The following is a 22,376-nucleotide window of genomic DNA, read 5'->3' as shown; positions in this document are numbered from 1 at the left end:
GTCACCAATGGACAGGACTACATTCTTCCCTTATCAATGTGGTTTTCTGGAAGGTCACTGGTACAGAGTGAGCAGACAGGCATCAGCGTAGTAACACCCCAGAACACAGAAGCACACATGGGAAGGTGGGTGGGGGGGACAAGAGAGTAAATAAGTCGAAGTGAAGAAAACAAAACAACAGAAGAGAAATAATGAGATCATTAGCACAATCTAAAGAATTGAAGTTTGCGGTGTTTGCAAGACGCTCATATTTTTCTCAAATATTTGACTTTGTTTTTCAAGCAGCTCTATACTATTCTCATGGTAAGAATGTCTTTTTTAAATGAATTTTAGCTAGAAGAAGTATGTATTTAATTGGGATATTACGTTTCAAAATCCTTCCATTATTTGGTTTTGTGTACAGCCATAAAAGAAAACACTGTCAGCAATTTAGAAGACTAATAGCCTTTGCTCATTTCAGAATGAAATTGTGCCAAAAATGATGATACATATGCTATTGCTTTCTTCTTCCTCTTCTTGTTTCCATGAAAGTGGGACATGGAGTCTGGACAGTGGCATAAATGTGGTGAATGCATAATGGTGTCATTCTGAATGGCTTTACTTCACTAGCATATAAATTACTTCAACAGTCACTACTACTACAGCCAGAACTATTGGATAAGATAATTCTGGTTCCTGATATTGACACGGGATGCATCTACGGGGGAACAAAAACACATGTAGTCTTTCATGTTCATAGCGTGCATAAAGCAATATAAATCAACATACCTATCTCTGAAAGATAAGAAATACCTTGTCACCACACCCAGCCCAGAGTAATCACTCTGTAACCATTTGCTTCTTTTCTTCCTTATTTCTGTTGAGTGTAACCCAATAAAAATATGTATCACAAAAGAAATGCAATCGTGTTTCTTAAAAAAGTACTCTCTTCTGGTCTCAGCAGGGGTCCTCAATCTTTTTAAACAGGGGCCAGTTCACTGTTCCTCAGACCCATTGGAGGCCGGACTACAGTTAAAAAAAAACTATGAACAAATTCCTATGCATACCGCACATATCTTATTTTGAAGTAAAAAAACAAACAGGACAAAAACCCCCGGCAGGCCGGGTAAATGTCCTCGGCGGGCCACATGTGAGCCATGGGCTGCAGTTTGAGGACCCCTAGTCTAGGGAACAGGGAAGAAAAAAACTTCCCAGAAGCTTCAGAAATTTGGTCTTGTTTTCCAAAATTATCTGCAGTGCCAAGGTGTGATTTGGGGTAATGTAAAATTGGTTGCCGGCAAGCCACTTCAGAGTCAAAGTAAATTCAGGGACATCACAGTGGCACTGAGTTCCTGAGAGCTATCATTGGCCATTTTGTTTTTATGGAGATCACCAGGCCTGGTTTCCAAAGGGGTCAATTGGTTTGACCCCTATCCTTAGCTCCATGGCTAGTATCTGATTGCAGTTTTCTGCACTCAGGAACTCCTGGGGAGTTTAGATCCCCAATAATCTCCACCAGTCCTTATAACCCCATGAAAAGAAATAACTTCTTGAAATAAAAGCAGAGCCTTTGCTATTGAACTGCAGATTAAAGAAGCAGCCACCTTCCTATGGAAGCGGCTGTATCACTTCCATAGCAAAAGCATTGTGTAGCTTAAGTCTCCTTTGTAGTTGTATGTTGGTCATGGGAGACAAGACCAACAGAAAGCACAAACATGGGGAGGGGCTGTAGACCTGCGTTTGACTACCTGTGTAATCATTAGTGAGTGACTTGGGAAAGTATTTATCCTACATTTGAAATGATCTTCATTGGGAAAGTCACAATGTTTGCCTCGTGAAGCCAGGGACACAAATCTCACAAGGCTACTGAGAGGACTAAGTGATTGGTGCACACACACAAGTGGGAGGTCTTAGTGCCTTGAAAATAGAGCCACCGCCTATCTGTCCCTGGAAGCCTCAGTGACACCGCGATGCTGAACAGATGCCAGCAGATCTTTCAGAATGAGGGGGGCTAAGAAGAAAAACCTAGCAATCAACTACCCAAAAAAAGCCAGCAAAAACCCTGTGGATTTCAATGGCCTGATCAGTAACTAATCATGGGGCTTCTTCAGGTCTGGGCAAGGTTTGGTTCAGTTGTACAAGCCTGGGGCCCACTATTCACGGGATGTAATTTCCCTCAGTTAAGGGAAAACAGAAAAGTGAGGAACAACAACAACAACAACACAAAAAAAACAACAAGAAGAAAAAGACATTTGTCCGCACAACAAATTCATGGGTAAACAGCTGGGGTTAGTGTGGTAATACATCTCGGCGATCAGAGGTTTTCTGTATTAAAACTGATTGAGGACAAGTCAGGGCCCCATAGAGAGGTCACAGAGACCCACACACCTGTGCTCCCCTTTTGGGCTCCAGGAGGGTGCCCGTGCTGTGCGGACGGCACACAGCGCTGCTGGCTTCCCTTCAGGTCTCTGCTGCTTGTTGCGCCCAAGCTAAATAGCAGGGTCCAGGGGATAATTCCATTGCCTACTCCAGGTTGCTATAACAACACCATGGCCAGACTAGCAGGCCACTCTGCAGGTGTCGGATTAGTCTTTTCGAGATATTTCCCTTCTGCTCCTGGCACATCTTCTGGCGCCTGTGAAGAGAGCAGGCTGCAGCCACCAGGCTAGAGCCCACGGTCTCACGCTGGCTCCGGCTAAAGAGAGGCGTTTGGAAGACTGCTGGGCTTCTCTCCCATACAGAATTCCAACAGCCGGCTTCAGATCTCTGGATAATTCCCCTCTTTCTGAGGGAACAAAAGGGGACTTTGATACTATTTGCAGGGCTCTGTACGACTGGTTTCATGAAACTGAGATTTTCCCCTAATAGTGAGTATTCCAGAGATGGTAAAAAGAAGGCCTCCTGGTTCTTTAAAATTGTAAGAGACTTTCACATCACATCACACCACATCACCCAGGAGAAAGATGAAGAGACACAATGAGCCAACAGTTGCCGGGCCCCTGGCCGACCCTCCTTGACACGAAAACTCTGACCCGCAAGCAAGCAGGCCAGACAGTCAGGATTGGACAGGGACTCATTGACAGCTTCCAGACCTCTGCTTCTGAGTCAGCACCATGTAGAGAGAGTCACACATGTTCCCCAAAGGAATCCCACAAGATACTCCAGTTAAGAGTCAGTCCATTTCCAGCTCGCCCATGCCCACCACCCCAATCAGAGCATCCCTGACAATTCCTTCTTTCGTTCAAGCAACACCTCTATCGCGTGAAGCGGGTGGGATGTGATGTACAGATCAGATCTTCACGTTTGTCCTCAACAACTTACCAAGCCTCCCAAGGGCTTACTCCATGCCCTTCTCCCCCATCTCCTTGTAGGATAGGATGGTCCCCCTCACTCAGCTTTCTCAGCCACGTGACTGCCTTTATACTCAGCCACAAGGGAGGGGGCGCTAACTCCCTTGTGACAGCAGGCTCTGATGAAGTGGGTTGTTCCCACTTGGGTCGCCTTCACTTACATCCACAGGACTGCCTGTCTGTTATCCAGAGTTTACTTACTAGATCACGTTGTAGGGTTTACAATCCTGCAGGGTGACTTAAGTGACCTCATACCAGCCTAGAGGTCTCTGGGAAACTTTAAACTGACCCCTGCAAACATCCAGATCCAACAAACTGGGCTCCACCCATATTCTTCCTTCCATTGTCTGCCTTCAACCATAACAAAGAACTAAGTACAACCATAGAAGAATCAGCCAGCCCAGTCTCCACAGAATTGTCCTCTTCTTAACAACGGAATTTCCACATCCCAGGAAATTGCTCAGGCCCAAGCAAACTGGGACAGTGGGTCCCCTCCTAGACTGCTTAATACACCACCAAGCTACAACCAAGCCCACTGCTGCAGAGCTGACTCCAACTCCCACGGAAAGGCTAGGACACAGTAGAACTGGCCCTTAGTCTCATCTTTCTGTCTCCCCCTAGGTGGCTGGTAGATATAAACTGGTGACTGTGAGCAGCCCAGCAGCTGACCCAGAGCACCACCAAGCAGGACTTCTCCACACGCCAGCCACACTGTCCCACAAATCTTCCATTCAACAAGGACTTCGCAGATCCAAGCACTTGTCTTCTCTCCTCCCGTTAACTGGGTCTCAAGGAATGAACATCTTTCAGGCAGCCCATTCCCTGCTAAACGCGCACTCTGCCACAAACCCACCCTCCAACAGGATGGATCATCCCTGCCCCCAGGCACATAGCTCATGGTACAGGAGCCCTGGTGGCACCATGGGTTAAGCCTGAGGCTGCTATTCAAAAGGTCTTTGGGAGAGAGAGGAGGTAGGCTGTTTCCATGAAGATTTAGAACCTGAGAACTCCTGAGGAAGAGTTCTCTGCTCTCTCACAGGGTCGGCAGGAGTCGAAACCGCCTGTGGGCATCACACTGACTTGGTTAGAGTGCGGCGGCCCCTGTGCTCAATGAAGTCCCCGAGGGCAGGGACTATTGCATGCTTCTGGGTGTCCCCAGCTCTGTGCCCCCAATACCAAGTTCAAGTCTGTTTGTGCCATGAGTAAATGCACTGGTGGATAAATGAAATGTCCAACTGTTTACCTTTATATCTATGAATGTATCAAATTAACCGTTGTTTAAAAGTCCAAAAGCTGAGGAGACAATTTGTGTAGTCTTATAAGACAGGGGAGCACTGTAAGACACGGCCTCCTCAGACTGCTGTTTATTTACCTCAATCTGCGTGGTGTTGTCCTGTCCGTCATCCGGCAGTAGGTCTGGGAAGCCTCTCGGCTCGGTGTTGTCTTGGCCCAAGCTTGCTCGGTTCGTGTCCACAGCCTGGAGGGAGTCCACGTTCCTTTTCCACCTGTGGCTGCCAGCGTAGGAGTACATGTCCACCTCTTCCTCTCTTTGCGGGAAGGCTTGATATTGCCAATCTGTTGGAAACATTAGTAAAAGCCGGTTACCACTGGTTGTGAATCATACGCATGTCATCTACAAAAACAGAAAAACGAATCCTACGCCTCCAGAGAACTGGAAACATGTAAAGGTAAAAGCTGTTTTATTGGAATCCCTGAAGTTGTCCTTCACAGCTCCAAGTGAAATGCGGTCGAAGGGTGCATTTTAAGGAGTCAAAAGGCAAACCTCTCCTCTAGTGCCTAAAGCGGATGAGTGGTCCGAGAGCTAAGCATAGTGGTTCTTTGCCCCCAAATCCCCGCACTTCACAAGCACCCTTGTTCTGAGAAAACAGTCGAGAATCCAAAACAAAGGCGTGCACCCCAGCAATGTTCAGACCGCTGGAACATGAAAGGTCAGGCGTGATCATGGTGAACTTGCATCTTACATATGTTGCCGTCAGTTCTGCAGGAAAGCAGAAACCACGATGCACGTGAGCTTGGGAAGCCATGTATGGAGTTAGTATAGTGTGAATGTGCTCACCTCCCAGGGAGTTGACAAGTCAAACTTGGTTCATTGCCTGACTCATTTAATAAACAACACCCTCCGGAGTCATCACAGGCTCCTGTTCATTTCTGTTGCTTTCACCTTGGAATCGTGTCAGGGTGCTCGAGAGTGGCAGTGATAGGCCCTTATAGCCATGGGTGGTCAGGCAAGGAGATTACATCACAAAGGTATTTTAAAGCCATCTGCAGGGACTGGCCTTGCTGACCCAGCTCATCTTGCTACTACGGGAGGGAAAATTAGATTCAATCCTTACGCCTCATCTTTCATTTCAGTAGGTCAGCAGGGGAAGGGATACCACACGTATGGGAAATTCAGCTTCTGACTAAGGAGAACAGCCCTCCTCCACTCAACCATTACCGAGAGATCGGAACTGACAGGTTTTATAACTGACAGGACAGGCATTCAAAGGGAGCTCAGAGCAAGGATTTCAAGACAGCCGAGATTTCATCTTCAACACAAGAACATTCTGAGATGAAAATGCAGCTTTTAAGATCCTGGGATCAATTATTCAGAAGGCTAATAAACTCCTCAAATGAGTTTCATAAAGGTCCAAAGAGTCTGTTCTTGTCTACTAACTGGAGGTTGGTGGTTCAAGGCCATTCCGTGGAGCCATGGAAACCCGCTACTATACCCCAGCAGTCACGATACCCCGGGGAAGTGCCATTCCACTCGGAAGCACTCCAGCTCACCATGAGTTCGAATCTACTCAACAGCAGGTTCCCTGTGCATTTCGCAGGAGTCCTGGGTGGTGGTGCCAATGGCCGGTGCTTGATGCCGAACCAAAAGGTTAACCCAAACACTGGTGTTTCCACCCATCCCCAGGTTCTCTGAAGAAACGCCTGGGGATCAGCTACCCAAAGGCCCAGACCGTGCAAACCCCGCAGAGTTCATTTCCACCTTACCATGCCCGGGGTCACCATGAGGCAGAATGAATTTGCCGGCAATTGGAAAAAGTTGCATTTCACAAGCTGTTACCCACAAGCCAGCAGTTGGAAACCCCCAGTGGCCGCAGAGGAGAACAATGAGGTTTTCTACTCCTGTAAAGTGTTCCGGTCTCAGAAACTCACAGGGTCAGTTCCAGCCAGGCCAACAGGGTCAGCATTGACTTGAGGTGGTGAGTCTCTTTTGAATTTGGCTTACTCCTGTGTACGCAGAACTCCAACCATGTTATAGCTACCGTTACTAATCACGTGCCTAGTAGACTGGGTTGATGATCCAGAAGAGGAGGATATTGAGCCCCTAGAGGCGATGGCGCCATGCCAGTCAATAGATCCACCCCTCCCAGCTGAGGAGACTAATCCACTATCAGTAAAACAAGCCACACCTGAGCAGATTAACCAAACTGGTCAAGGTGAAATGCCAGGTGGGACTGCATGTGGAGCAATGCCTGGGGGAGAAGCTTTACAAGATATTGCTGAGATCACGCAGGAAACACCCTCACCACCCATATATCCTCTAGACCTGTAACTAGAATTAAGTCCCAGAACGTTCCTAAAGGGGAGGTTCAGATGATGACACTGGAAGAAGTGCGCTATATTCAAAGATCTGCTTAAGTTTTCTAATACGTACAAGCAGAAGCCTGTTACTAAGGGAGTGCAGTACTGGTGAAAGGAATGTAACATTAGACTAGTCTGAGTTCCTTGATCTGGGCCGCTAAGCTCAGATTCTTCCTTCAATGTCTCAGCATGAGAGGTCAAGAGAGGATCTAATGCTTATTTGGTTGGTTCACTGAAGCATGGGCTGCCAGCTGGCCTAGATTAGGCCAACTTGAGGTGCCTGACCTACCGTGGTACACTGTAGAAGAAGGCATCCAAAAGTTCGGGGAAATTGGTATGTTGGGATGGATCTCTCAGAATAATCCCATAGACCCCAAAAAGGGAGTGTGCTGAGGAGAGACGTTTCACCACAGCCATAAGGAACAAGTTTGTGAAGTGAGGCCCAGCATCTCTGAAGACTCCTGGGATGGCTATTTTATGTGCACCAGGATTACCAGTGGGAACCACCCTAAGTGAACTCCGACTTTTGCCTACAATGGGCTGATTGGGCCCCGTGGGGGTAGAGGGCAGGTGTCAGCACTGAATCAACAGAGACAGGGTGGACGAGGTTATCTTACTGGACGGCAAGGTGCCCTAGTAATCAAAGCAACCTGTCTCCTGTGGCTTGAGGGCATTGGCTACTTAGCCACAGTATCCTCAGGAATGAAATACATGGGAATCCTACTAAATATTTACATGATCTATACAGGTAGAAGAATTCTAGATCAGGTAGACAGTAGGATAGAGAAGCCACGAGGACCTGCCCTGACGCAACCAGACCTCTGAAGCTGGAGAAGCCATGTAGAGACCCCTGCCAGCCCTGGAATGCTTACAACGCCACTCGATCCAAAGACTTTCTACCCTCTGGTCTGTGATCATCCTGCGTTCAGCGTAATTGTATGTGCTTCATGAGATTGAAGAGCACTTTATAGATTGGTATCGGATAATAGGCTAATATTGGACTTAAGAGCTTGGAATGGACTGGGTTGGAATGCCTTCCTATGTACCCTTTATATATAAAGCTCTCTCTTACAAACATGAGTTTCTATGGATCTGTCTCGCTAGTCTACCCGGACTAACACACAGCTACCAGGATTTTTATGTTCATTTTCACCTGGTGGCTGACGGGGTATCTGCGGCTGCGGTGACAGTTAGTACACCCATCAATCTGCTTGCCTCTAGCACTGAATAGTCGCCTCCTGCTAGAACTGCTGCCCGAATATGAAAACTGGATCACTTGCTTGTTCTAATGGTGTTTACAGAAAGAAAAGAAAAAACGCGATTTAAAGAAAGACCTGTGGGGTTTTCGATTGAGAACGCACATGAGCATTAAAGACAGGCCTTCATGTTGCCTTTTGGCTGCGTTTTTTGAGTGCCATTTTAAAATGAGCTCTTTTTCCCTGGTTAGGTTATGAATAATCTATGAAGTCCATCGTGGAAAGAGGAAATATTACTACTATATGTTCACAATTCAGTAATAAATAGTTCATAAAGACTGAAGTGTGAAGTTGGTTTAGCCTTTGATGCAATTTCAAGATGATTTTCAGAAGATATGAAACAGGTCAAATATGGATGCGGTACAAAAAGGAAGAGGGAAAGTGGCGTTAAAAACCCAGCAGGGTTATCTACATCATGTACTCTTCCTGTGCACTTAATGGGCTTTGAGCTCATAAAAATTATTTTGTTATTGTTTATAGCCTCATTAAAACTCATCATTTGGAATCAAATGAAATAGATATATGTAATATCATGTAGTCACGGTGTGGGGAGGTGGGGGGATGCAGCAGGAGAGGTATTTGAGTATCTAGGTGAGCAGATTGTTTGCTTTCTCTCCACTATGTGTTAATTAAACTATCAATGGAAATCCATCGATGATAATTTTCTCCAACATACCTTGCTGTGGTCAAGTTAATCAGCATAGAGCGGTGGTTCTCAAGCTTCCTCATGCCGCAACCCTTTCATACAGTTCCTCATGTTGTGGTGACCCCCAGCCATAAAGTTACTTTCATTGCTACTTCATAACTATAATTGTTGATACTGCTATGAATCGGGGCGACCCCTGTGAAAGGGTTGTTCGACCCCAAAGGGGTTGCGACCCACAGGTTGAGAACCACTGGCTTAGGGAATCAGTAAATATATCGAAGGGCTACAATTTGAGTGAGGGGAGAAAAACCATAAGACAAAGATGTCTGTAATAACTACTTTTGAGGAAAGGTCTTCTACTGCCTTTCAAAGAGAACACTGCTATGAAACTTTCTGGTGCCTCGTACATCCGAGAGTAGAACATGAAATGCAGGTGTGGCTTCATGTGTTTCTTTGTCAACCTGGAGTGGTTGTGTGTGTGTGTGTGTGATGTCATCTATTTTAAATTAAAACATAATAAAATCAGAAGGGATGGAAGCTGTGTTGGGCACACAGATGTGACTTTTCCGTTTTAGTGTACTATTTTTATTTGAATGTGCCTTATATTTAAAATACTGTACAGTTGTGATGTGCTCAAAACATTTTGAGTCCTTAATCCAAATCATTCCATTAGTCTTGGATAAAAATCATCCACAGAGTATATATTGAGCCACCCCGAAGTAACTACATGAGTGTAAGACATGGTTGTTGAGTGGGTAATGACTTGGGCCCCTAAGCCCAGGCATGGCCATTTCAACCCACCAGTCACTCCAAGCGAGTAAGTCTTCTGCTCCCAGAATGCCTGACAGCCTGAGACACCCAAAGGGGAAGCTCTGCTTGGTTCTCTAGGGGCTCTGTTAGTTGGAATCCTCTCCATAGCAGTGAAGTGGTTTGGTTCATTTTGGTTTGGTATGGTATGGTAGGGTAGGGTAGGGTGTGGTATGGTATGGTTTGGTATAATTTGGTATGGTATGGCTTGGCATGGCATGGCATGTAATTAGAATACAGCATGACCATACCTTTTGACAAGCACCATGGTTTTCACTTACATGTGAATCAAATCACCACAGTGAACCCTTCACGGAAACAGTCACACTGATGTCACACGGCACCCCGGTTTACTGGCTAGATTAAGCCAGAGAAGAGATGCGCTTTGGCTAAGGTAAACCACCACAGGGCTCTAGGTCTCAATTTACTGCAGAACTGAAAAGGAAATTCTATAAAACTAGTTGAACCCAGAGTGGTGATGGCCAAAAAAGGTACTATTTTCAAGTAGAGCCCATCACTTGTCTGGCTTCGATGATGATAATCTTGCATTTGTATAGAAAGTAGACCATTATCAATAAATAAAGAGCAATCATTTATTTTTCAGATGTTTAAGCAGAAAGTCAGATTTGAGGAACAAGTTCATTTCTACATATGCTCTTTTTAAAATTAATATATAAATAGAGGGGGAGAAAGACAATGAATAACATCACAGAATCTATCTTTTAATAAGGTCCTTGTGATTCTCTTTAACCCCCCTGGAGGTAATCCCAAGTGTGGCTCAGGGTAAATGTTAACTGTGTATTAAAGTTGATAATAGCTGGAATGTCTACTAGAGAGATTAAAGTAAGCAATTTCTTAGGAATTATAGGCCTACAATATAAAACAACAAATTTTATGCAAAACAATGTACCACTTTGGGTACAAAATTACTGACATAATTAGACCACTATTAAGGAGATCTGGTTACCTGATGGCTATGCGCTAGGCTGCTGTCCTAAAGGTCCAGCAGTTCGAAACGACCAGTCGTTCCAAGGGAGAAGATGAAGGTCTTCTACTCTGGTAGAGGGTTAGAGTCTTGGAAACTAACAAGGGCAGTTGTACCCTGTCCTAGAGGGTCACGATGGGTCCAAATGGACAGTGAGTTTGGTTTGGAGTCTTGTGATTCAGTGTAGGGAACATTGTATAGTGAATGCAGAAACCTCATCCAAAGTGTAGACAATGTACTCGCTGCAAAATGAAAGGGTGTGTGACGGTAATGTGGGTAGTTTTTCTGTATCACAACTATCATTGCCGATCACTGTACCACAATCGCTCACGAAATTTTTGACTGCATGTTAGGTAGGCGACATTTTCTTTCAGATCTTCTCTTTTTCTTATTTTTTATGGAAGTGCATGTTTATGAAAGTCTAGTGACCTCGGAGCATGATAGGAAACTAAAATGATGAGGTAAAAATACCATAGGAGGTCTATTTGTCATCAGTCACCCCAAACTTCCCTTATTTCCCTTCATATATTAGGAATGGCTGATTTTTAAAGTAAGGGCACTGCATTAAAAGGTCCCAAAGCCCAACAAATGTACAAATGTGCTTGACACAATGGACGGATGGATGGATTGTGATAAAAATTGTATGAGCCCCCAATAAAATGATTTTTTTTTAAGTCCCAAAGTCTGACCAACAGGATTCGGCCAGGCCAGGGAGATCAAAAATTCTATAAACAAGAAGTGGTCATGGCCAAGACCACCTCTGGGGAAAAAATTTGAGAGTTCTGAGCCAGAACAGGCCAGATGGAATCAATTCTTACAAAGCTGCCCAGTGTCAGGGATGATCTCCAAATGCCGAGGGTCCAAATCACCGAGGGCCTGTGCTTGAAGTAAGGCAACCAGATGTCTGACAGCTCCGTCCCATTCCATATTGTCATCACATCATATTAGTTTGTACTGGCATGACCCGTAATGGCCCGCTGTTTTAGCTCAGGCAGATTTCACAAGGGGGTTCAGATGACAGCGAACACATGTACTTCTATTAGATTGTATTCTGTAGATTTTATCTCATTGGTATCAGATAAGTCAAGCCATTATCAAAGTAAGCCCCCCCCCTTCTTTAATACAGCAAAAAAAACCCTTAGAGACACATATAGAATTGGAAAAGAGCCATTAAGACCTACAGATAATCACATCATCGAATTATCTTGCTCTCTCTCTTTAAAAAAAATATATGGCGCTATGGTTATACTGTGTAACTCATCCAGCTACTCTGGAGCTGTTGCTTCTTTATGAAAAGATAACCAAGAAATGACAGACATCATATCCTTAGCAACAAAGCTGGCAGTATTTCTATGAAGCCTGATTGAGTGATTCTGAAGTTTAACCTGAAGACATGAAGATACGAACTGCATTCCTAGCTCCTGCCGCAGCAACAGTAGATGAACCATGACCTCCACCTGACCCAATAACAAATGGGTCAATGGCTTGCTCGACAGGGCCTCCAGGTCACTGCACAACCTTATGGCCTAGTTAACCATGTTCGTCCTCACTGATAAAACTGTTGCTGTTAAACTCTGGAGATCATTACTAGACAAAGGTAAAACTAGAGGATCCATATTCTGGGGAGCCTTGCTGAGCGCTAGGGTTGAGTGACATGGTAAACAAGAGAGTCAAGATGCTTACCAAATAGTTGGAGATTCAGTACTTACACAAATAAAGCACACAGACATACACAACGGAGAGCCAGTTAATAAGCTTAATCAGAACAAAATGGTTCTAATTGAGTTTTTCATACAGGGCAAAAAACCCCATCTCTAACACATATCAAGATAAATGCCATTCAACTGTGTGCCCACACAAGGGTAAGTAGAGGTAGGGAGCCTTAGAAAACCTAGGTAGGGTAGCGATAACCCAGACTCAACCTAGGGCAGTGGGCTTGCCTTTTATCCTAGATATAAAGAATGATATGAAACCGAATCACCCAACGGCATGGATAATTCATAGCAAAAACATATAAATAGTAATAAAACATTCGAATGTTTGCTGTGAGAAGTAAAACATGTAATAAAATACAATTCTGTTCTCAACAACATTCAAAAAGAATTATTGCAAAAGTATATATATTCTGTGATAGGCTATGTTTTTGAAACAAGTATTAGACTCCCCAATATTAGTAGCATAATCCTCACGTTAAAATTTCATGTGAGCAATTTTTCAGCCTATAGTAAATTTTACGTGTTGATCTTATGGAAGTATTCTTAAATAGACAAGGAGACTTAAGAGTAAGTAAAAAAGTTTATAATATAATTTGAATTATAAAGTGTAATATAATTATATATAATCTATACATATACAACTATAGACATATATGCATATACTTTTTTAAAAGCAAGCACCCCAGAAACATTCCCAAGGCTTTTCTCGGTGCTATGGCAGCTAGAAAGAATGTTTTTTGTTGTTTTTACTTTTGATATATGTGCATCTTAGAACTTTTCTACAATGTACTCCTTCAATAAGAAAAAGAATTAAATGTTTACTTTTAAATTTCAAAAATTCCAATTTGGTGACATCAGCCATCATGTGTGCCATCTCATCTTTGGCAGAAAGACTCATTCTTAATATGCATGCACTGAACTTTGCTCAGACCTCTGGTAGCTCTTTTATCACTGTGTGGGTAATTATTAGTTTACACACCACTCATCCACAGTCTAACAGAAGCTTATCCCAGGGAAAAATCATACCTTTTTATTCATCTATGTACTCATGTGTAATATCCCTATAAGTTGGTCATGGAAACAGCCCACACTGATCTCATTCTGTTTTCCTCTCTCCCTGGACCCTGTCATAACTTAGTTGGGTCGTCGTAACCTGGCTCCTAATTACAGCACCTTTTGCTTAAGACAATCTTGCTTCAAGGCTTAAAATTCTTCTCTTTTGATACTTTTGGGTCAAATGTGGGGTCATTTCTTGTAAAACTTTAGCAACAGCTCGGCCAATTCTTAAGCACTTTTCTACATCTTTCCAACCCCCTTACTCCCCTTATATTCAAGAGCTCCATCAAATAAAACATTACTGTTAAAACACTTCAAAGTCCTTTAAAATATTCATAGCGATTAATAAGGCAAAAGAGAGATTTTCCCTAAGTTTTTCTATACCTCATATTTGGTCATATATTTAATTAAATATATCTTCTCATGGTCTTAGAACTACAAAGTCATGGGCATAACTACTGAGTTTAATACCTCAAAAAAGTACAAATAAAATGTTAGGAAATAGAGGAAAAATATGTGCTTCTGTATATCAAAGGAAATCGGGAAGCAAGAAATCAAGAATAATAGGTTAGTGACAGTAGATAACATACAGTTACTTAAATCTAATTGATTTAATATTGTTTGTACTTAAATATAAATTTTTAATACTTTATATATATACAAAGTCACATTTACTAGTTTAAGTAGCTTTGCATTTTTAGTCATGGGTAATTTGTTTTTCCTTATGACTAACAAACATTAATATTAGTAATGAAATACATTAATATGGACACTATGCTTCTCTATGAAATCTTATAATAGTGCTTCAAAAATGGTATTTCAAATAGCCTACATCCCAAGAATGGATTGGGATATTGATTAGAGATAAAAAATTGAACATCCTTCAGGACCAAGGGTGTGAGGGACGATGCTGGGAGAGTGGAGGGTGAGTGGGTTGGAAAGGGGGAACTGATTACAAGGATACACATGTGACCTCTTCCCTGGGAGAGGGACAGCAGAGAAGGGGGGAAGGGAGACTCTGGATAGGGCAAGATATGACAAAATAACGATGTATAAATTACCAAGGGCACATGAGAGCGGGGGGGGGGGGGGGGGGAAGGGGAGAGAGGGGAAAAAAAAAGAGGACATGATGCAAGGGGCTTAAGTGGAGAGCAAATGCCTTGAGAATGATTGGGGCAGGGAATGTATGGATGTGCTTTATACAATTGATGTATGTATATGTATGGATTGTGATAAGAGTTGTATGAGTCCCTAATAAAATGTAAAAAAGAAAAGAAGAGAAAAAAATGATTAGGGCAAAGACCGTACAGATGTGCTTTATACAATTGATGTATGTATATGTACGAACTGTGATAAGAATTGTATGAGCCCCAATAAATTGTTAAAAAAAATTGAACATCAATATAAATCATTTTTTTAATTGGCCATTTATAAGCTGGATGAAACTTTTGATACTATATTTCATTTGACTCAATTTATTTATTTTTACTTGCAAGGGTTTTTTATTTTTTTCAATCATTTTATTGGGCACTCATACAACTCTTAGCATAAAACATACATACATCAATTGTGTAAAACACATCCGTATATTCATTTCCCTAATCATTCCCAAAACACTTGCTCTCCACTTAAGCCCTTGGCATCGGCTCCTCATGTTTTTCCCTCCCTCCCCACTCCCCACCTTATTTGATTGAATTTAATGAGAAATTTTTTCATTTTATTTTTGGATGCTAGTGAGAAATATTTAAATCTGAATATCAAATGTCATTCATCCAAATAGCAAGTTTTAAAATAAAGTTTACTAAGAATTTCTAAAATGTCATGAATACATGCATTCTGCCCTTACTTTCCTAAATAACATTCTTTAATTAAATTGTGTGATTGCATGTATTTATGTTGATTATGTAATTTGACTAACATCATAAATAAATCATAATCAACAAAATTACATTAAAAAAAGAAATTAAGGCAGGGAAAACTGTACTAAAATTAGATTTTAGTTTTGAGGATCTATTCCTCAAATACACTGTCAGTTAAAACAGGAGCTAGGCAAGTGAAATAGAAACCTACACCCCAACAGCCATCTTTTAGGCATTTATAAATTAGTGGAACACTGAAACTTTTAGACAATAATTGACGTCTTTATTTATATTTTATATTATCATTTTGTGGAAATTATTTCACTCATACAAGCAAATGCCAGATAAAATGAAACAACTCTTTGCTCTCAAGATAAATCACAATAAGCATTTAGCAAGACCTTCCTCCCACTCTGGTGTACCATATTTTTGTACATGGCCAACCAAAATTTCATAATAATAAATAGCTAATAATTGATTCATAAATATTGTTTATCAGTGATTTTTCACTACTGGTATTAGCTGCTTGACAAGCTATTACCATGTATTATACCAGATATATATTCACTAATGCTCAACTCAATACTGGTCATACAGGTGTTTGTTTACTTGTATTTTTCAAATAAGCAATATCATAGAAAGACAGATTTCATAAAAATTTGCTGTAGGTCAGAAAAGAAGGAAATGATGAGCTTTATACAATTATCTTATAGCATGCAGGTCCAAACATATCCAGAAAGAAAGGAAAAAAGAAATGTTCACTTTAACAAGACAATTACCTGAAGATTTTTTTAATATATCATTAAACTAGATTTTTATGTGCAAAAATAGAAAAACTACATAAGAAAATAATAAAAATATTCATTAATCTCTCTTGGAGTGCATTTATCACCTCTACTTAATTTGTTCTTACAGAAATACCACTCGATATTAATCTGCATATCCAGACATTTGTATGCACATAAAAGTATATGTGTATGTATCCAAGGGGGTACCCCTCTCCCAAACTGGATTTTTTTCAAAGCTATGTATTTAAATCATTTTTACAAAACAATCTTATCACCTTCAAAGTACCCTCCATTACACAACAATTTTTTTAAAAAATCATTTCGTTGGGGACTCTTACAACTCTCATCACGACCCATCCATCCATCCATTGTGTCGAGCACATTTGTACATTTGTTGCCATCATCATTCTCAAAACATTTTCTTTCTACTTCAACCCTTGGCATCAGCTCATTTCCACCGCTCATCCACCCTCCCTCCCTCATGAACCCTTGATAAGCTATACATTATTATTATTTTCATGTCTTACACTGACCACTGCCTCCCTTCACTCACTTTTCTGTTGTTTGTCCCCCTGGGAGAGGATTAGATGTCGATCATTGTGATCAGTTCGCCTTTTCTTCTGCCACCTTTCCCTTACTCTCCTGGTATAGCTACGCTCAATATTGGGCCTGAGGGGTTTATCTACACTTAATAATTTGTCAAATCTGCAAATCCACTTTTGGAACATTTTTTCAAACTCCTCTGTTTGGATGGCTGACAGCACCTCCGTCGTTTTATTTCTTCACCTCTTCTAAGTTGTCAAATCACTGCCCTTGCATGTCCCTCTTCATTTGCTGAAACAAAAAAAAGTTTCACAGAGCGAGGGTCAGGAGAATCAGGTGGGTGGGGCAAGAGAGGCATGAGGCTTTTTACCAAAAACTGGCACACTGAGATGGATGCTTGAGCAGGTGCATTGGCGTGGTGACAAAACTAGTCCCATGTCTGCCACAAATCAGACCTTTTTTTGCCGCCCACTGTTACACAATCTTTTCAGAATCTCTAAATACAAAGCTTGATTAACAGTCCGACCTGGTGGAACAAACTCCAAATGCACTATCCCCACTCACATAAAAAAACCAACAACAAAAACAAATGAGCCTCATCTTGATCTTTGCTTTCACTTGATGAGCATTTTGGGCAAGGTGACGATGGCATCTCCCAGTGGCATGACCGATTTTTGCTTTCAACATCCTAAGAACAGCATCATGCGTTGTCACCAGTAGTGACCTTGAGAAAAAGGTCTGGGTCGCTTCGGAGCTGTTCTTTGAAAGCATGGCAGGTTTCCACTAGACCTCTTTCTTCCTGCATCAGTCAGAACTCAGGGCCAAATTTTGTAGCGACTCTTCTCGTTCTCAAATCTTCCTTTAAAATTCACTGCACTGAGCTTCCAGACAGTCCCGATGACTCCCACATCTCTCCAATGGTCCGTCATCATTCTGTGAACGCAAAGACTGTCGACATTTTCATCCATTCGGGAAATTGATGAAAATCCAGAATGGCTGTTTGTCATTCATTGACATTTCACCATTTTTGACATGAGAAAACCCCCTGTATTCTTGAGGTTTTCCCATAGAAAACTGTCCTTGGAAGCTGTGTTCACCATCGCAACAGTTTTTGAGGCATTTTCCCAGAAAACAAATTTTCCCAGGAAACAAAATTTCACAGCTGCACACTGTTCTCTTAAATCAGCCATCGCAAGAAAGTAGATTCCAGCGAAACTTCATTTCCATTTCTTTTCTATTCACTGTGACCAGAGAGAAACTTCCCAGGAGATGCCACCGGGTGAACTAACTCAGAGCTGAGTTCTCCAATGCTCTCTTACTGAGAACAGTGCAAACTACAAAAGCTCCACCCAGCAGGGCTTCCCCGCCCCCTTTTTTTGAGGGGTACTCTCTTGTATGTGTCCTTATACATATGTAACTTGTTTATTTCAGTACTACCTAATAAACCAAAAATGTGACTTTTTTCCTGAAAAGTACCTGCATATCTGCACATGTAAATATACATTAAAGTTTATTTGTGTGAGTGTCATTAAATGTATACACACACACTTTAAAATACTCAACTATTTCAGATCACCCCCCCCCCAAAAAAAAACACAAAACTCAATGCTGTCGTGTCAATGCTGATTCGCAGAGATCTCCTGTGGGTTGCTGAGGCAGTAAGTGCTTGTAGGAGTAAAAATCCCAGTATTTCTCCCACAGAGCTGCGGGTGGATTCCAAAGGCAAACCAAGCTGACCACTGCCCAATGTGTAAACACTCTACCACCAGGACTCCTCAAAGAGTGTGATATTCACCCAAGAAGAAAGCTCCCAAGCGTTGGAAACAGGGAACAGGAAACAGAGAAATAGGATAAAAGGTGTTGTATTTCCAGGATCACAATCTATAACATGAATTATAGAGTGGAAAACTGATCTGATCTGTAAACCTTCACTTAATTCACAAGAAAAAAAACCCAGATAAATGTAAAGCTAGGTGGAAGTTAGAGATGCGAATGTATCAAGTTCACTGGCAAAGACTCATCTTAAACTCACATTCTCCTGTCTGTTTTCCTTACCTCCAATAAACGCTTCTATCAAAACAAATGACTAAATATTTTACTAATGTATAAATAAACATATTATTTATTTGTTAGATAAACATGGAATATCGCTATGCTAATCTACATTTGTTAATTGCAAATTCTGCATTTTTGCTACACTCATTTTTGTCATTTGTTTTAAATTTTTGCTACACTCATTTTTTGTTATTTGTTTTAAATACTTTTGATGGGTCACACGTTTTTTTTAATTTAAATGACTCTATTTCTTTAGTGAAAAAAAATTTATAAACAATTTTATTACAGCCAAATAAAACATTTCCTAGTACTTGAGGGACTTGATGATCAATGGCTTTGCATTGTTCTGATTTAAGGAAAGATGAAAGGAGTATGTTTACAGATAAATATCAACAAGCAGCATCTACTTTTTTTTACAGCGTCTATCATTACAAAAACATATCCCATACGAAAGAGGACAAGGTTTTGTTCCTTTTCATAATATCTGTGGTGAAATATCTTCTTGATTCTTGATATAAATCTTTTCAGAGGCAGTATGCCTTATTGTGCTCATATGGGGCAGCTGGTGGGTTTCAATAGGCAGCCTTTCCTGTTAGCAACCCAGATGTGCCTAACCATTGCAGTACGCTGGCCCGGCCAGCAGAGTGGGTAACACATGGACCTGCTATCCACAAAGTCAGTTGGAAAGCAGAGAAAGATGCTGCATTCCACTCATGTAAATAGTTACGCTCTCAGAAAGTCACAGAGGCAATTCCACGCTGTCCTCTCAGGCTGGCCCAAACCAACTAGATGGCAGTGAGTTTGACCCCTAAATTCTACTGTGAAACAGTTGTACAGTTCTGATATTTCAAATAGAAATTAACCTAAATATTACCCCAGTTAATTCTCACAAACGTTAGGGAGTAGTATGGAGGCTATTTGATTTTGAGAAGATTTAGATACAATTTTAATAACTTATGAATAATTACATAAGTATAGCTAAATTTCTGCTAATGCTATTAGGTGCCTAATGACAGTGACTATATATATGAACTAAAACTATGCAGTCATGCACCATCCTCACAATTGTTGTTATGAATGAGCCTATGATTACAGCCACTGCGTCAATCCATCCAACTGAGGCGATTCCTCTTTTCTCATTGATTCCGTGTTTTCACACACACGGTGTTCTTTTCCAGGGATTGATCCCTTCTGATAACACATCGAAACAAATTAGAGGAGGTCTCACTCTCCTTGCTTCATTTTTCTGGATGTCCAGGGTGTACTTAAAAATGTCGCATCCGGAGTGGAGGAGACTAACCACCTGCACTATGTGAATGAGTCCATTTAGCTTGCTCAAAATGAAGAGGACTTGAAGCACTTACTGATGACGATCAAAGACTAAATCTGTCCGTACAGCTTGCACCTTAGAGACGAAAATTCCCTTATAACTGGATCGCTAAGCAATACCATGACAAATGCAAAAATTATTGAAGTTGTCAAGGATTTAATCGAATGTGGATCCATATTTTACTTGGATGAGTAAAAAGTACAAAGGAAAACATAAATCAAGGAATACATTAACATTTAATTCATTTAAGTTATGGATATGCAAGAGTTATTTGTATATTCATGATGTCCTTTCTAAAATGAAATGTATTTCCTAATAACAAATAGCTCCCCAAATAGGCACACTGCTAAAACACGTAGGTGCTTCCCATTATAATACTCCATGCATGGGTCTTATTTGTTCTTCAGACGACAATGACATCTTATGCATATTTACAGTAAACTTCATAGACTAGTTTCTCATACGCACAGGGATTTAGTGAGTATCTGAAGAATAAAGGAATATGCTAACTGAAAAACAATACGGAGTTGTGGGTTAAGCCGTGAGTGGGCTCACGTTCCTGTAAAATATTGGCATGTCCTTGCCTTTCTGCTCAACAGGTGTTTTTTCAGTTCAGCATTTCCATAGCTATCTTTTATGCTTTCCAAACATGGCGTCTCTGAAACCCTGGCAAATGGAGAGTAAACTCGTACACAACAGCAATTCTAAGTCAAAGCCTAAATGTACTGTCACCGAGTAGATTCTGACTCAGAGACCTCATAGGGCCAGGGAGGACTACAGCGAGGGTTTCCGAGACTGCACGCTTTTCAAGAATCGAAGGCCTCGTCTTTCTTCGCCAGAGGCGCGGACTTGAACAGCTGACTGTGCGGCTAGCACCCCACAGCATAAGCACTACATCCCCAACACACCTCATGCAACAATTTATTTGTTTAATCTGGCGCCAAACCAAGGGCAAAAGAACTGATTTTAATCCCTCATGAGTGAGGACTACAAGGGTAAAAGTGCAACTGTTTCAAAATAGAGTCTAAAAATTTTAAGCAGGATAGAGTAGGAGAAAACAAGCAACAGGCTATAAATTGAAGTTATGATTTGAAATCCTCCGAATTCCTGGTGAACATAATATTAATAATAAGAGTAACAACAAGAATCAACCTAGAGTAGCGTAAGGAAGGGTGGCAGGAACACACTAATATTTAAATTCAAACCCATGTAAGTCCAGCTATGCATGCATGACAATGCAATGTAGGGATTTGGAAGTTAAAATCCAAACTCATTGTCATGGAGTCATTTCCAGCTCATAGCAAAACCTATAGGACAGGGTAGAACCGCCTGCCTGGGTGTCCAAGACTGGAGCTCTTTTCAGATGTGGAAAGCCCTGTCCTTTCCCATGAAGCAACTGGTGGTTCCAAACCGCTGACCTTGAGATTAGCAGAGCCCAACACATAACCACTACACCCACAGGGCAGTGGAGTACTGATTTCCAGGAAGTATTTTCACTTACTAGGAAAAGGGAAATCATGGAGGCCATAATCTTAACTACTTAAGAAGTTGCTTAAAAAATAATTTAGACAGCAGAGAGAGAAATCTATTTTAGAGATAACTCTTTAGAGAGAAGAACTCTTTTAGAGATGTGATCTGTGGGGTTTGCCCCAGGTCTCAGTTCATTTTTCCAAGCTCGATAGACAAAATTCATTCACCTTACTTGTTGTTTACTCCATCTGAGACCTGCGGAGTAGCTTCACTGCCGTAATAGTTCAAGTAGCAGAGATTTAAGAACGGCAGTACTTTCCAAAGGAACTACCAGTGGAATAAGTGTGTGTATCTTGGTGGCACAGATGTTATAAAGTTTGCTAATCCAAAGGTTGAAGGTTAGAGTCCACCCAGAGGAGATTTGGAATAAAGCTAACTTGACTATCTACTTAAGAAAACTCAGCCACTGAAACCCCATCGATGGAGCACCACAACACTCCGATATACGTGGGGTCGTCATGTGTAGTGATCAACCAGAGGGCAACCACTTTGTTTTTGTTTAGTTATCAATTGTCTCTCATCACCAACGCTTCGCAGTGGCCACATTGGTGATAAAACAGGTCTGAGCAACTGGAATATTCACGTGTGCACACCCACCGCTGTTTGATAGGAACCCTCGTTCCACTCAGTGACACCATGCCTGCATGCGGTCTAGAATAAATTAACACACATTACCATGCTTTTAGGCTACACAGATCATTTTCCTGCACATTTCCCTGGCGGACAACGACAGAAACACACTTCCCAGCAATGTGCTTAAGGAGAATGACATGTGAATAAAGAGAGGAAAACATATCAGCCGGTTCTCACTTTCACTCACAACACACTGCTCTGGGGCAAAGTACTTTCACCTGCCTTTTGTTATGAAGTACCTGACTGT

General features: G+C 41.6%; 1 protein-coding gene across 1 annotated transcript in view; it reads right to left on the bottom strand.

Annotated features, from left to right (window-relative positions):
- PLXDC2 (plexin domain containing 2) overlaps positions 1-22,376 on the bottom strand; it is a 520,641-nt gene that overhangs the window by 320,729 nt on the left and 177,536 nt on the right. The window contains exon 2 of the mRNA XM_075552462.1: positions 4,702-4,904. Within this exon, the coding sequence (XP_075408577.1) occupies positions 4,702-4,904 (203 nt within the window). The remainder of the gene's footprint in view (positions 1-4,701; positions 4,905-22,376) is intronic.

The sequence above is a fragment of the Tenrec ecaudatus genome, chromosome 6, assembly GCF_050624435.1.
Source record: "Tenrec ecaudatus isolate mTenEca1 chromosome 6, mTenEca1.hap1, whole genome shotgun sequence".
Lineage (NCBI taxonomy): Eukaryota > Metazoa > Chordata > Mammalia > Afrosoricida > Tenrecidae > Tenrec > Tenrec ecaudatus.
The sequence above is the reverse complement of the archived record's forward strand: the minus strand, read 5'-3'. Positions and strand labels throughout refer to the sequence as shown.